At 35.2% G+C, this 15,890-nt stretch overlaps 1 protein-coding gene across 1 annotated transcript in view; it reads left to right on the forward strand.

Annotated features, from left to right (window-relative positions):
* The window catches only part of LOC109046921 (DNA mismatch repair protein Msh3-like), a 50,814-nt gene that overhangs the window by 22,237 nt on the left and 12,687 nt on the right, over nt 1-15,890 (forward strand). Inside the window, 8 exon segments of the mRNA XM_042724664.1 lie at nt 1,653-1,785; nt 4,072-4,259; nt 4,435-4,603; nt 7,492-7,556; nt 7,908-8,024; nt 8,246-8,353; nt 9,151-9,265; nt 11,039-11,196. Of these exon segments, the coding sequence (XP_042580598.1) occupies nt 1,653-1,785; nt 4,072-4,259; nt 4,435-4,603; nt 7,492-7,556; nt 7,908-8,024; nt 8,246-8,353; nt 9,151-9,265; nt 11,039-11,196 (1,053 nt within the window).

The raw sequence follows: 15,890 nt of genomic DNA on the forward strand, positions 1-15,890 counted from the left end.
AAATATTAAAACATCTTTTGAACTGTATTGTACATAAAGTCACTTCTCAAAAGATGCAGCAAGATATCGGTTAAAGTTATATTACCTTACAGTACTAACGGATTTAAAAACAAGACCAATGTCCAAAAGTGTGCGCTGGACCTCAGTGGTATCAAAAGGCATTTTATGCTGCAAAACAAAAATTACTTTCTTTTCCAAACATTGTTTTAAATGCCTTTTGATACCACTGAAGTCCAGCGCACACTTTTGGTCATAGACTTATCAACAGTCTTTTTGTTTTAATGGGGTCATATGATGCAATTTCAAATTTTCCTTTCTCTTTGGAGTGTTACAAGCTGTTCGTGAATAGATAAGATCCCTAAAGTTCCAAAGACTAAAGTCCCAAAGCCAAAGAGATATTCTTTATAAAAGTTAAGACTCGTCCACGCCCTCCTAAAACGCCTCGTTTAAACGCGCCCCAACATGTCTACATCACTGTGTGGGAAGATTTGCATAACACCACCCAAATGTTCACACAAAGAAAGAAGGCTTAACTATGGTTCTCGCTGTAGTTTTTTTCCCACCACCGTCATGTTTTAGAGACGCTGTGTGTTTCGTTGTGAAAGCGAAATTACTTTGTTTGGTCTTCCAAAAGAGGACACAATTAGAAATCAGTGGTTAAGTTGTATTTACAACACTGTTCCAGAACAGTTCAAACCAAATATTCAGATTTGTGCAGCACATTTTGCGGAGGACTCTTCCTTGATCCTGGGAAGGCTGTGCACTAAGGCTGTTTCTATAAAGAGGGACAGTTTACAACTTTGCAAGGACAAGTCTGGTGCTTCTGACTCACAGTCTGTAAATACGTTTTCATATTTAAAGAATTTGCCAATGATGATTCAAACGTGAGTTTTGAGCAGTGTAGAGTAGTGCTTGTTTGTCGTTGCTCCGATCACAAATGCAGACGTGGTTTTATGTTTACGCGGTGTGATACGCAATGCAAGACGTAAAAAGACAGTATAAGTCATTATTTTCTGTAATTATGTCCCCACTGAATGCAACAAATGCCTCGTTTGTAATGGGTTTTACTGGTTTTGTCTCGTCGCACTGGGACACGGCATCACAGTATGGTAAGGGGCGTAACATTTCCGTCACACGCTTGAGGTATTCACTGGATAGCTGGCCAATCAGAGCCCACCTTGCTTTTCAGAACGATGAGCTTTGTAAAAATCGACGCGTTTCAGAAAGGCAGGGCATAGAGGAGAAACAATAATGTATAGTATGTGGAAAATAATGTGTTTTTTTAACCTTAAACCACATAAACACATTTCATTACACCAAATACACAAAATAATGTTCTTTTTAGCAGCATCATATGACACCTTTAAGTACTTTGGTGTAGTAACTCAGAAATGTCTTTATTTTGTACTGCATCACAGCTGTATTGTACAGCAGAGAAGCACTATGCGATCTGCTGATAGTTATGATCCTGCTTCACTTGGGTGTGCTGTTTGATACAGGCCTTATTTAGTTCCAGCGGTTTATCTGGTTTGTGTACATAGCATCTGTTGACAAATTCCTACAATCCCTACTGATTTGCTTGCTTCTGTTTATACTATTTTTCAAATCCCCCCCCCGCCCTCTCTCTCTCTCTCTCTCTCTCTCTCTCTCAGTGATATCCAGGCTCGACAGGAGGCAGTAGCAGAAATTTTGTCTTCTGAGTCCAGTGTCCTTCCCTCTCTGCAGTCTTTGCTAACTCGTCTGCCTGACCTCGAGAGAGGACTTTGCAGTATCTACCACAAAAAAGTAATGCCTGTTTTACCTAAGCAATCACTGTTTGAAACAATTCTTACTGCACGGTTCCACCAGGAATCCATGCCTTTTCATTTACAATTCAAATTTAGTTTGAATTAGATTGAACAACAATATATTTTAGACCATAGTAGTGGCCATGGCGGCACTAAAAGTGTCTGTCATGTTTTGTCTGAAAATGAAAACCTCTCAAGAACAGAATTTATTTTAGCAGATGGAAAGTTCTGTATTTTCCCTGCATTTTTCATTCCATTTGTTTCTGGGATCAGGCAGGAGGTTGAAGGGAAGGTGCTTAATGGCATGTTTCTGTTGAATGGCTCTATTAGCATAATGACAAGAGTGGGAGCAGGAATGGGAATGATTATTGTTTTGTAGAGCTAGAGGGTCCTCATTAACCCCGCCTCACCTGCCTGTTTCTGTCATCTCATTGTCCTTCATTTTTGTAAACGCACATTCATCAAAAAAAATAAAAAATAATTCGAATTTATAAAACAAAACGTGTTAAAGGTTTATGTGTAGTTTTGCCTAAAACTTTATCATTGGTAGGTTGGAAATCACTGAATATTCAGAATTTATTTTTTTCTGTTGTTTTTCTGCATCTCATTTACCAGCGGTAGACTGCCAAAGTAGGACTTCCAATGTAAATTAAATGTATGTACTGTAAAAAGGGTCAGAAAGTTTTTGCTTAGACCTACTGGGGACTTTCATACTGTTTTTAATGAACACAGAGAGTGGATATGTATTGGCTCATTATGTTTAGTAGGAATGACTAACGTTGAGCCTTTGGGAAATGGGCTTGATGTTTATAAACATACACAAGATCAAGCAGAGATTTAATTGGCTCCTTGGTGCTTACTGTTATCAAAATATGGAAATAACAGATTGCATACGCACAAGCCATTGGCATAATGATTAATGATGGCCAGCACAACTAAGCTACAAGCTAAGTTACAACTAAGCATTTCATATTTCTTCTGGTAATCGATATATATTTTTAGTGCTGTCAAACGATCACGATTAATCGCATCCAAAATAAGTTTTTTTTCACATTATATATGTGGTGTGTACTGTTTATTATTATTTTGCATATATAAATACAAACACATGCATGTATATATTTAAGTATGTTATGTTTATATAATAAATATATTTTTAAATACAGTAATATAAATTTTATAAATATAAATATGCATGTAAATACATGTAAATATTTTCAAAATATATACTGTGTGTGTGCTTTTATATATACATAATAAATATACATACACAGTACACACACATAAATTATGTAAACAAAAACTTATTTTAGATGCGATTAATCACGATTAATCATTTGACAGCACTATATATTTTTAAATATTATTATTAAAGTTCAGCCAAAAATTTTAATTATGTCATTAATGACTCACCCTCATGTCGTTCCAAACCTGTAAGACCTCCGTTCATCTTCGGAACACAGTTTAAGATATTTTAGATTTAGTCCGAGAGCTTTCTGTTCTGTTTTTGTTCTTTTTGGACCAAAATGTATTTTCAATGCTTCAAAAAATTCTAACGGACACTCTGATGTCACATGGACTACTTTGATAATGTTTTTATTACCTTTCTGGACGTGGACAGTATACCGTACATACATTTTCAGTGGAGGGTCAGAAAGCTCTCGGACTAAATCTAAAATATCTTAAACTGTGTTCCGAAGATGAACGGAGGTCTCACGGGTTTGGAACGACATGAGGGTGAGTCATTAATGACATAATTTTAATTTTTGGCTGAACTAACCCTTTAATGCATAATGAAGTAAAGCACAATAAAGGGAATTTGTTCATTATTCTCGGTCTTTATTATTTCAAAAAATCTTTATACTTAATATCTTCAAATATTACTCTGTATTATATAGATTGCTGTCTGGCTCACAAGGAATTATATCGTAAAATCAAATTTGATGAAATGTAATCTTTTGAAATAAGCATAGCAGCTTTCATATTAACTTGTAACTTTCGAGCCCAAACACATCATTTATTGAAACTAATCTGCAAAAATGATTTTTTTGTACTTCTACAACTTTGAATACATTTAAACAAGTGCATGCATGATCACCCACATTTACATCACTGATTGTTTTCTAAACCTGTCACATTGTTTTGAATTAAAGAGCTTACAAAGAGGCTGTTAATTAAACCTGGAGTAAAGTAGCAAGATATAAAATTAATGACCCCTACTTGTACTTGGCTATATTTTACAGACATGTTTTTCTGTTTATTTTGATATTTTCTGTCTTGTCAGTGCTCTACTCAGGAATTTTACCTCATCACCAGCACTCTTTCTCGCCTGAGTGCTGAGCTTCAAGCCCTTATGCCTGCCATCCAATCACAGCTCAGCTCTGCCCTTCTAAAAAACCTCCTACTGGACACACCTCAGCTTCTAAGCCCCGCCCACAACTTCTTAAAAGTACTGGATGAGAAAGCTGCAAAGTGAGTTATATCTTTAAACATTTTGACTTCATGAATATTCATACCTTCCTTTTTCCAAATCCCTACATAATAAATATATATATATATACCAGATATTTTTTCATATTGCTGAAAAATTGTTTTTATTCTTTATGTAGCTTTTCTGATAAAATATCTCTCAAACTTATCTTTTTAGGACAGGTAATAAAACTGAGATGTTTGTGGATCTGACTGACTTCCCAGTGATCCGAAACAGAAAAGAGGAAATCCAGAGTGTCCTATCAGACATAATGGAGCATCGGCGAGAGGTTCGCCTGGTGTTAAAAAACCCTTCTTTGGACTACACCACAGTGTCTGGCCAGCAGGTAATAAGCGTCAAGGATCTCTTCTTATTAATGAGTTTCAGGAACTGAGCACCAAAACTATTTTAACAAGCTATTGGTATTTTCCACAAATATGCTACACTTTATTTTACGTTAAAGGCGCAAGTACCTTGTTGTTGCTGTCAAAATTGTTCAAATTTGTCAAGCTTAATTGTCAACCCTGTTACTTAAGTTGTTTTAATAAAAAAAATATGAGAAGTCTTTTTTTGGTCACAAACTAATTAAACCCTTCTGAGAAATAGTTTAGTTTAGAATTTAGATTTGTTTAAATGTTTTGCTAGAAAATGTCAAACTCACACAAAAGTAGTGTTTTTCTTAAGAGTTTCAGGTCCTTTTTGAACCCTGTTCATGGAAAGGTGCACCCATGATCTATCAAATGCTGCATTTACATTTAAATTTACATTTAGTCATTTTGCAGACACTTTTATTAAGCGACTTACAATTGGGGAATACATAAAGAGATTCTTCTGAAAGAGGCAAACAGCAAGCATCAACGTCTTGAACCGGTAGCCTGTGCATGGAGATAAAGAGAACTGTAACATGGGCTCTTTTGGGCTCGTTGAAGACCAGTCGTGCCGCTGCATTCTGAATCATTTGTAGAGGTTTGATTGTGGTTGATGGAAGTCCAGCCAGAAGAGCACTGCAGTAGTCCAGCTTAGAAATGACAAGGGCCTGATCTTTCTGATGTTGTGCAATGTAAACCTGCAAGATCGAGCAGTCTTTGCAATGTGGTCTTTGAAGGTCAGCGGGTCATCAAAGATTACACCAAGATTTCTGACCGAAGTTGTTGATGGGGTAATTGTAGAAGAACCTAGCTGGATGGTGAAATCATGCTGAAGCTCAGACAAGAAGCTCAGTCTTTGCCAGGTTGAGCTGTAGGTGATGTTCTTTCATCCATGCCAAGATGTCTACCAGGCAGCCTGAGATCTGTGCAGCTACCATTGGATCATCTGGTTGAAATGAAAGATAGAGGTGTGTTATCAGCATAGCAATGGTAGGAGAAACCATGTGCCTGTATGATGGGACCCAGTGATGTAGTGTATATGGAGAAGAGGATGGGTCCAAGAACTGATCCCTGAGGAACCCCAGTGACCAGTTGATGTGCTTTGGATACCTCCCCTCCACAAGCCACCCTAAAAGACCTACCAGTGAGATTGGATTCAAACCAGCGAAGTGGAATCCCTGTGATGGCCAGTGATGAGTAAGTGGACAGTAGGATCTGATGATTCACTGTGTCAAAAGCAGCAGATAGATCCAGCAGAATAAGAACTGATGATTTGGAATCAGCTTTTGCAATCCACAGGGCTCACGTGACTGACAGTAGCGCAGTCTCCATTGAATGGCCACTCCTGAAACCTGAGTGGTTAGTGTCCAGTTTGTTGTTCTGTGAAAGAAACAATGATACCTGGTTGAAAACAACTTGTTTGAATGTTTTCGCTACGAATGGAAGGATGTTCGAGAGCATTCGAGAACACCAAGATAATGTGACTTTTATTTGTTTAGGAACAGACCTAATTATTTCCATTCATATCATGGCACCATTCAATACTTGTGCCCAATTTTTTTTTTAATACGAAGGACCAACAAAGGAAAAATCAATCTTTACTGAGGCCAAAAGTAAATGTTGTATTATATCCAAAGTTTTTATTAAAATGACTAAAAATATATGTAATAATCAAACAAAAAAATATTTTTACCCCGTTTCAAATTACATTTCAGTGCAAAAATTAAATTAGAAATGAGGATACACTTTAATGGCTTGTTTTTTTGTTTTTTTTCTCTTTGTAGTCCACAGACCCTGGTTTGGGTATCTCTGTTGTATGTGATTCATTCAAGAACACCAAGATCTCATATTAATTGTCTCCAATTATGTGATATTATTTGTTTAGTAACACACCTAATTACTGCCTATTCTACAGTGTACATCTACATCGAACCTGGAAAAAGCCATTTAACTTATTTTATTCTGTTGTAGATATACTGTTGAATACTACCTTACTAGAAGATGACAGCTACAAGGACAGGGTCTGAAATGTTGCAGTTTGTATGCAGCTCCACATCTGTTTCTCCATCTGCTCACTGTTGCCATTCTCTCATGAATGCACAACAGTTTTTCCCCAGTATAGACAGTATAGACTCTGGCCATCCCTCTTTCTCCCACCATCTCTAGCTGAGTCTAACATAGCTACGACTTTGACTATCAGCATAAAGTCTGGTTCACTTGGCATCTTATTCTGGCCAAGAAGAGGCACAAGAAGAGACAGTATGACTGACACAGACAATTGCGTGCCACATTTTTACATATGATATAGGGGCAGGTTGATATGAATTATATTTATTTATAGCCATTATTTTATGCAATATGCATCAGATGGTCAGTAAACAGACTTTGTTATTATTAGCAAGATGATGGGAGACTCTAATGGTATAGTCCACCCAAACATGAAAATTCGTCATCATTTACTCACCCTTAATTCACCATTCCAAACCTGTGGGATTTTTTTCTTCTGTGGAAAACAAATTAATATATTTAGAAGGTTTGGTTTGACTTCCATTGTATGGAGGAAAAAATGCTAAGGTATTCATCAAAATATTTGACAAATATGTTCCACACCAGAAAGAAAGATACAGTTTTTGGAAACAACATGAGGGTGAGTAAATGATGACACAATTATACATTTTTTGGGGTGAACAATTCCTTTGGTTTTTAGAGGATAGCACTATTTGTGGTGAAACATCAATGGTTGTTGTAATGTGAAGGTAAGGAGGTGATAAAATTAAAGTGTTTTTTACATAATTTCAGGTCTTTGCTACTGAGTAGGACTTTGGATGATTACAAAGATTTGACAAGTGTCTCTTTTTTTGTGCAGTTTCTCATTGAAGTAAAGAACAGTATGTCATCTATAGTCCCGGCAGACTGGGTCAAAATCAACAGGTGGGCACCAGTGTTGACAAATTTGATCACTTGCTCCCTAAAATTGTAACTCAAATTTGCGAGGCTTCTGGTGTTGGCTTCTTCCAGTTATTTTAGCTGGACAAAAACAGTTCCTCATACTGCTTGATATTGCAAACTGGTGTTTGTTGTCATACTATTTTAATTCATTACCGTAATCATGCACACACCGGTAGTAATGCAAAAAATTTCCTGTTTACTGCACTTTATTTTTCTAGTTATTAAGCTAAAGTGGCTAATGATCCCTTGCAGGTTTGCTGGAAATAGCTTTCTTCTACATTATAAAATAATGTGGAGACCAACCAATATTAAATGTCTGCTTTTCATTCCCAGTACTAAGATTGTGGGCCGATATCACACTCCATTCATTGTGGAGAAACATCGGCGCCTGCAGCAACTACGAGAACAGCTGGTTATTGACTGCAATCACGAGTGGATCAACTTCCTTCAGTATGTACCTTTGAAATATGACAAAAATCGTTTTTTAATTGAAGCCCTGTTGATCAGTTGAAATGCTTTCATCAATTTGTTTCAGTATAGACTTTGAAATCTGGAAGCTGCTGTGTAGTAATTTAATCACATAAAACATATATTTTATCCTGTCACTTTCCGACCCGGCAGCGTTCTTTCTCTCTTTCTCAATAGCCTTCTCTCTTTTTTGCCATGTGTAGGCTATTTGGGGACCATTACTACATCCTGAGGAAAGCAGTGTGTCACCTAGCAACCATGGACTGCCTCTTCTCATTGGCTCAGGTTGCTAAAGAAAATAATTACTGCAGGTATGGTAATGAATTTGGCTTTTTATTCCCATATTCTCTGCTGACTTCCTGTCATCTCTCATAGTGCACAAGCATGCGCATTCTTTCATAGATTACCTAGTTCATCAAACTGAATATACTAAGCTCTGTTTCTAAGGCCTGACTTTAGTCTTCTATTCTTTTTGAAAATTCAAAAGTCAGATACGTGCAGTTCTAGGAGTGATTGTAGGGACTTTTCCCAGTCTTAAAGCTTTTTTGACGCACTGAAGTGCAATAAAATCAATCATTTCTGAGCATCTACAAAGAAGCTCTATTTCTCTTTTGTGTTTGGTGAGATGCGCATAAAGCATCTTACATAAGCTTTCATAGATGAACAAGAGTAAGGGGACCCTGGAGCCCCCACATCTCTATCTCTCCCTGGCCCGAATTGAGTCCAACAGTAGGATGAATCCCACCCCCATGCAGTATAGAGCCCACTCCATATCCCTCTGACAGTCTGTGTGGGGGAGTGGATTTGACTTTGAAAGCAGAGGTTTCCGCCAACGACTCCCCCTCTGCTCCTTACCGCCTCCCCCTCCCGCATGCTCTGCAGAGCACCAGAGCTTATCCTCTCCCTCTGGACTTTTCAAAAGTGTGTTGAGCTGATACCATAAATTCCAACTCTTATATATAAGGTGTCATGCCAATATGGTGTTCGTAAAACTTTATTTTGGGGAATTTATTCTTGATTTATTTATTTTTTTGTCAGTTTTATCTAATTGTGAATAATCTACTTTATTGGTGTCTAAATCATCTTTTTTTGCATGTCCTGAGCACAGGCCTGAGATTCTCGAGGATAAAAGTCAGATTTTGATCATGGCAGGCAAGCATCCAGTCATCACCACACTGATGGGAGATGAGGATCAATATGTCCCCAATGACACTTACTTACAGGTGACAGTTTTTTAATACTGTTATTGTTTTTATAATGGATTAACCAGAATGAGAGTTTACTCACCCTCATGTTTCTTCAGACCTGTATGAATTTCTTTTTTAATATATATATATATATATATATATATATATATATATATATATATATATATATATATATATATATATATATATATATATATATATATATATATATATATATATTAAACTGATGTTTAAAAAAATGAAATTTGTAATATTTAAAACTGAGTAGCTGTAAAATTAATTTTAATGATTATGATGTTGTGATGCTTAAATTCAGTTATATTCACTTAAATTCACTTGACAGATTTTTAGTTAGTGTTGTATTTTTGTATTTTTTTTAATATTAGTCCATCCCTATCTCTGATAGCTTTTTGTGAAAAACAGAATGAAATGTAAGTTATTCCTTGATAAATCTTTCCCTGCAGGGAGTTGTCAGTCGGGTTCATTCACACTTGTTTTTGTGAACTGGATAAACTGATTCATTGATGGCCCATCTCAAAATAATGATTCACTCACCTATTCTGTTTCATTCTAGTAATGCTGAAATTTCACACTTTACTTGAGACACATATTCATGAGCCATATTAATATCAGTGCTTCCACATTCTCATGAACAACTCTTTTTCATAAAATGCCGTTGGGGCTTATAGATCTTATATGAAACTTGATTATTGTTCCAGCATTTCATTTTAAAATAATGGTGAGGGAGTCTTTCTTCATGCCAGAGACTGTGTGGTTGTCTTTCACTACATGGTAATCCTTTTTAATTCACCTGTAAGAAAATGCTGTTGAACCAGCAGCCTAACCTTTTGTTTTGCCCACCCACTCTGCCATCCCGATTAGCATATGTTTTTTAATATCTTTGTCACTTCTTTTTCTCCATTTCTCTGCTCCCACCCACCCAATCACTGGGCTTCCATTCAGTGTGTGAAGCAGGCTTTAATAATGAAGCCGTGTTGCTGGGTCACCATACTTTTCTTCACATTACTTGCCATATGCCCATTCACTCAGACATATTTTTTAAAACAGACAGACAAAAAAATGTCTGAATTTCATTGTGAACTATAACTAAATAGCCATGTGACATCTGCAAACAAATGATGCAATGGCTTTTTACCAAATGGTGTCAATGTGATTTTTACTGCATGTATGATGTCAGTTCCTCTCACATTCACACAGGTGTCCACAGGGCGATGAAAATGATTTGACTACCAGAAAGTATACTTTTTATATACTGCAATGGCATTCATAAATTTTAATTGCTGTAGTGTCCAAATACTTTTTGGAACCACTGTATGCCAATGTATTTTTTAATATAAGAACCATTTTATTTTTTAATTTGAAAAATTGATTTAAACATTTTTTTCTGAATCACTTTTATAATCCCATTCAGTGTTTCTTTTGTCCTTTTCTTTAATAGAATTTCCTTTTATTCCTTGTAAGTTATATTACTGACCCAAATGGTTTTCGTGGTGTGTCTATTCTCTTGTCTCTGACCTTTTTTCTATTTTATTATAAATTGATTTCTGCTATTCATACTCTTTCATAATAACTGTGCTGAGCTGTGTTTCCTCAGCATTTTCTGTCCAGATGATTGAGACCTGACCTTTGTGCTCCATCCCTGATTCCCTCTCTATTTTTGACACTCAAGCAGTCAGCCAGAACATTAACATCTACATCTGCTTGACCTTGAGAATCTTTACTGTAATCTTGCACAAATATTCATCTAATTACCTTTTCCTGTCTTAAGGGGATGGCAAGCGAGCCATGATCATCACTGGGCCCAACATGGGTGGCAAGAGCTCTTACATCCGACAGGTTGCTCTAGTGACAATCATGGCACAGCTGGGATCCTTTGTTCCTGCCAGAGAGGCGTCGGTGGGCATTGTAGACGGCATATATGTCAGGTATCTTCCACTTGCTAAACACCACATTCTTGTCAGTGGCCTATAAACAATAGCTGAGAAAAGATTATTGTAGTTGTAAAAGACCTCACTGTGAGCATAATGCATATCATTTCCTCTGGTTGTCACAAAATGCATCTGAGATCTTTTAATTGCATATTATCTTCTGATGAAAAGACATTTTCAGACCTTTTATTCTCTACACCATCCTTATTTCCTGTTTTTCATTTTCTTTCCTAAAGAACAAAGATCACTTTCATAGGAGATTTATCACAGCCTCACCTGATCTGCCATAATGCAGTATTTACTGAGATATGTAGATGGGTCATTCTCTAAAGGAACAGAAGCTTTGGAAACCATCCGTCTTCTTAAACCTGTGGGAAAATCAGCTCTTACGGAGATATTGTTTCTTTTGTTTTCTGGCCATTAGAGAGGAAGTTATGTATGACAGCACAAAGCTGAACTTTAGTGACCATGACAACACTTCAGGGGCTGAGCAGACTTGCTTGAATGGTCCAGAATTGAACAGAGTGAAACCATGCCCACTAGTCTTTTCACAGAACCCCGGGTTACCAAAGATTACAGAGGCAGGAGTGGGAGTCAAACCTATTCAGACCTTATGCCACATCTTCAGGTTGATTTTTGTGGAGCAGAGTAATAATAGATTTTCAGGTGCTTGCCAGGGAATGAACGACGAGAATGAAAACATTGATTTTTCATTTAAATACAGTTTTGCTGTGTTAAATACATGCCAAAAAAAAAAAAAAAACATAATTGTGTAATAATTCCCTTTGCACATTTTGTAATGATGTCATTACTGTTAGTTAGATTTTGAATGGCAAACATTCTCTCCCTTTTTAAAATAAAACTGTAATAGTTGAAAAAACCTAATATTAAATCGCAATTGATAAAAAAAAAAGTAGCAAGACTAATGTGTGAAACTAATGTATACTGGTTTTGTTGGATTGAATTTTTAAATATAAATTAATTTGTATTTTTTTTTTTGTATTTTAAAATTTTAATTTTAAAAGCCTAATTTTAAGTTTTATTAAGTTTTGCACAATTATTATATATTTATTCATTAGTTTTTTGCGTTTTGTTTGGCTTGAGTCTTCACAGGCATTTAGCAGAACATTTTCTATTTTGTGAGAGAAAAAGAACAAAATCAGAACAAATGTATTTGCACATCAAAAGCAAGCTTTATTTGTAAAAGGAATTCATGGATATTTCTTGTGAGTGTCAGTGGTAATCTACTATCATCCTGTAATGTGTTCTGAAAACATAAAAAATGGCCTGCCTGTTTCATTTGGTCTTTTTAAGCTTCACTGTCACAGAAATGTATTCAGTGGTGTTTCACCTCCCTCATAAATTCAGATGAAATATCTAGATTCTTGTCAAGTATGTTAACTAAACCTGTCTTGCTCTTTTTTTCTTAATAACCTAAGTGAACTTCCAACCTCTCTTTACCTTCTTTAGTCTTTCATTTTGATGTGATTTATTAACATTGTTTACTGTTGTAGGGGTGGTTGATTTCTGCTGACTGTGCTAGTCATTAGGCTACCAACATCCACAACATCCACAGCGGTTTACTAATTGGACTCAGATGCAAGTGGAAAATGCCTGAGATCTATTGCAGATTTGAAAATATTTTGTTTAAGACCAGTAATAATGTAGAATTAATTATTTGTTGAGGTATTTTGTAAATGTTCCTAGCAGCCAGCATGCACTTTTATTTTGATAATATACAACATACATTGAATTTGTGAATTAGTTTATTTTTTATTTATTTTTTTTATCTACCCCTAAAGATTTTAAAGCACCAATGCAAGACCAATCAACAGGAAGGGGATGTGATGTAGGGTGCTTTAGGCTTTTTTTGATACTGTCAGTCTAAATCTGTACATACCACTAACAGTGAAGTGCTGCCTTGTTAATTAACCCAGTCCTTGCACTATTCACGTCAGAAGATAATTGCCTTCACTCCCCAGAGTTGTGTTGGTTTGTTCCAATTAACAGGTCAAGATCAGGTTTAAACAGCATTCAGTGGCCTATACTGCACTCTGCTGAAGCAGAAACATTGAATGGTTATCGCATTTGTGTAGTGGGACTGTGGAATACTGGAAAAGAGATTACATCCTAAGCAGAGTCAAAATCTTTTGCAGCTGCTTTGTTTAGATTTTGGCTTTTCGTGTAACAAAGATTTATGACACACTCTAACTATTGTTCGGTAGCTGACATTAATATCTTTGAAAAGTGCACGTCACGCTACATTAAAGTGCTACGTATTAAAGTGCCATTTTTGCAATTCATTGATAATAATCATCATGCGTCTAGCCCAGGGGTCAGCAACCTTTTTGGCATGATGTGCCATTTTTATTTTTTCTGGTTAACCACTGTGGCATCAACACCTTGCACTTTTCGTGCAAATCGTTTCAGAGGATTTTTTCCTAAATTGTTTTTTAAACTTTTCAAAAGTTTCTTGAATAACAGATATACAGTGTGAGTGTACTGAACACCACTGTGTGTGTGTGTGTGTGTGTGTGTGTGTGTGTGTGTGTGTGACCAGGCCAATGCATTAAAATCGTTCAGTTTAATCACCATTTTATATTAATGCGCTGCTTTACTTGATGCGTGCGCACACACACACACACACCACTCGCAAACAAAGATCTGAGATCACGCTGTGCAAAAAGTAACATTTTATGTTACTTATATATACTTGTATATATAAGTTTATATTGTTTTACATGACAACGTAAACTTGTTGTCAGTGCTGCCACGTGACTTTTATTAATCTATACTGAATCGCTACATTATATTACTGAGCTATGAGGGGGTAAAATTGCTGTTTTTAAGTAACTAAACTCAGCTTCATTGTTTGTAAAGAGAGAGACAGACGCAGACGATTTACACACATATATATATATATATATATATATACATATATATATATATATACATATATATATATATATATATATATATATATATATATATATATATATATATATATATATATATATATATATATATATATATATATATACATATATATATATATATATATATATATATATATATATATATATATATATATATATATATATATGTGTGTAAATCGTCTGCGTCTGTCTATATATATATATATATATATATATATATATATATATATATATATATATATATATATATATATATATATATATATATATATATATATATATATATATATATATATATATATATATCCCTCTCAAAATGGCCATAATTGAGAAAAAGAAATAGAGTAGTTTGCTTCACTGGATATATCTGTCGGTCATTTTCTATCGTAAGACGTATCGTTAAAAGTTGACTAATATTAAATGATTTGCAGCTTCATCTTACCTCGCTCTCTTTAACATTAAACTGACTCTTCACGCTCTGCTTCTGTCAACAGTAAACCCTACCTACTTTGATTTGATTGGCTATCTCAGCCGTTTGTCGACCCCTGGTCTAGCCTTATGTTATTTAAAAGGAATATTATTAGGAATTATTATTTATTGAATATAAAAAAAATGACTTTGTTTAAAGTTTGAATTTGTCCCACTGCCTTTTGTCAAAACTCTCACATTTATTATTTATTTTTTTGCTTTCATGAAAGCATTGTGCGTCAACTATTCAGGCACAGAAGAAGAATGCTTTTTCATTTCATTTGTAGTGACATGCCCATAATAGCTATCTAAACTGCAGGAGACTGCACAGTCCTGAGCATCTGTGTCTTAGGTTAGACAGACAGTATTTTGTCATTTTTTTTCCCCCACTGATGGAACACTTTTATTGAATAGTGTTCCATCAGTTTTATTGTATTGAATAGCCCTTTTTTTTTTTTTATTGAATAGCACTTAAGGTTTGGAAGCTCTTTTCCCCCTCTTTGTTTTGGTTGTGATAGAAACAGGAAGTTAAGTGCAATTCCAAAAAAGAAAAAAGAAATGTGAAGCCTTAAATGAAACCTTTTAAAGTGAAAAAGTAAATATTAGTGTTTATTGCTATGTTCAGTCTGAGATTGCATTTATGGCAACCAGACAGATTCACTGCAGAAACATCTGACGTGTTCTGTATGGACTGTACGTCATCTTACACGAGAGCAATTACACGAGTGCTGATATGTCACGAATATAATGAGTTTAAATGTGATTTTATACAACATTTCAGTAAATAAGTAGTTATATTTAAACAATATTTAAAGTATTGTTATATTTTAAACACAATACTGTCCGTTTTGCTCAATTTTGCAGGGAAAGTATTACTTTTGAAGGCACTGCAGAACTGTTTTGTTTGTCTCTGAGCAACATATCGATGTTTAGAATTCGCATTTTGAACGAATCCAATGATTCAATAGCCTACTCATAAACTGAGCCTTACTTCATTCCTGAATGAATCAAATGAATGAATGAATGATGTATAAAGACATTTACCACCACTTGCTGGCAGTTTTAGTTTCTTATTTAGAGTATCATTTCATTTCATTAAAAAAAGACTGTTCGTAACTAAGCTGTTTTGGTCTTTCATTGTATGAACAAAAAATACTGAGATGTTTCTCAAATTATCTTCTTTTATCTTTCATATTTTAAAATTTATGCATTTAGCAGACGCTTTTATCCAAAGCGACTTACAGTGCATTCAGGCTATCAACTTTTACCTATCATGTGTTCCCGGTG

This window comes from Cyprinus carpio, chromosome B5 (assembly GCF_018340385.1).
Source record: "Cyprinus carpio isolate SPL01 chromosome B5, ASM1834038v1, whole genome shotgun sequence".
Classification (NCBI taxonomy): Eukaryota; Metazoa; Chordata; class Actinopteri; order Cypriniformes; family Cyprinidae; genus Cyprinus; species Cyprinus carpio.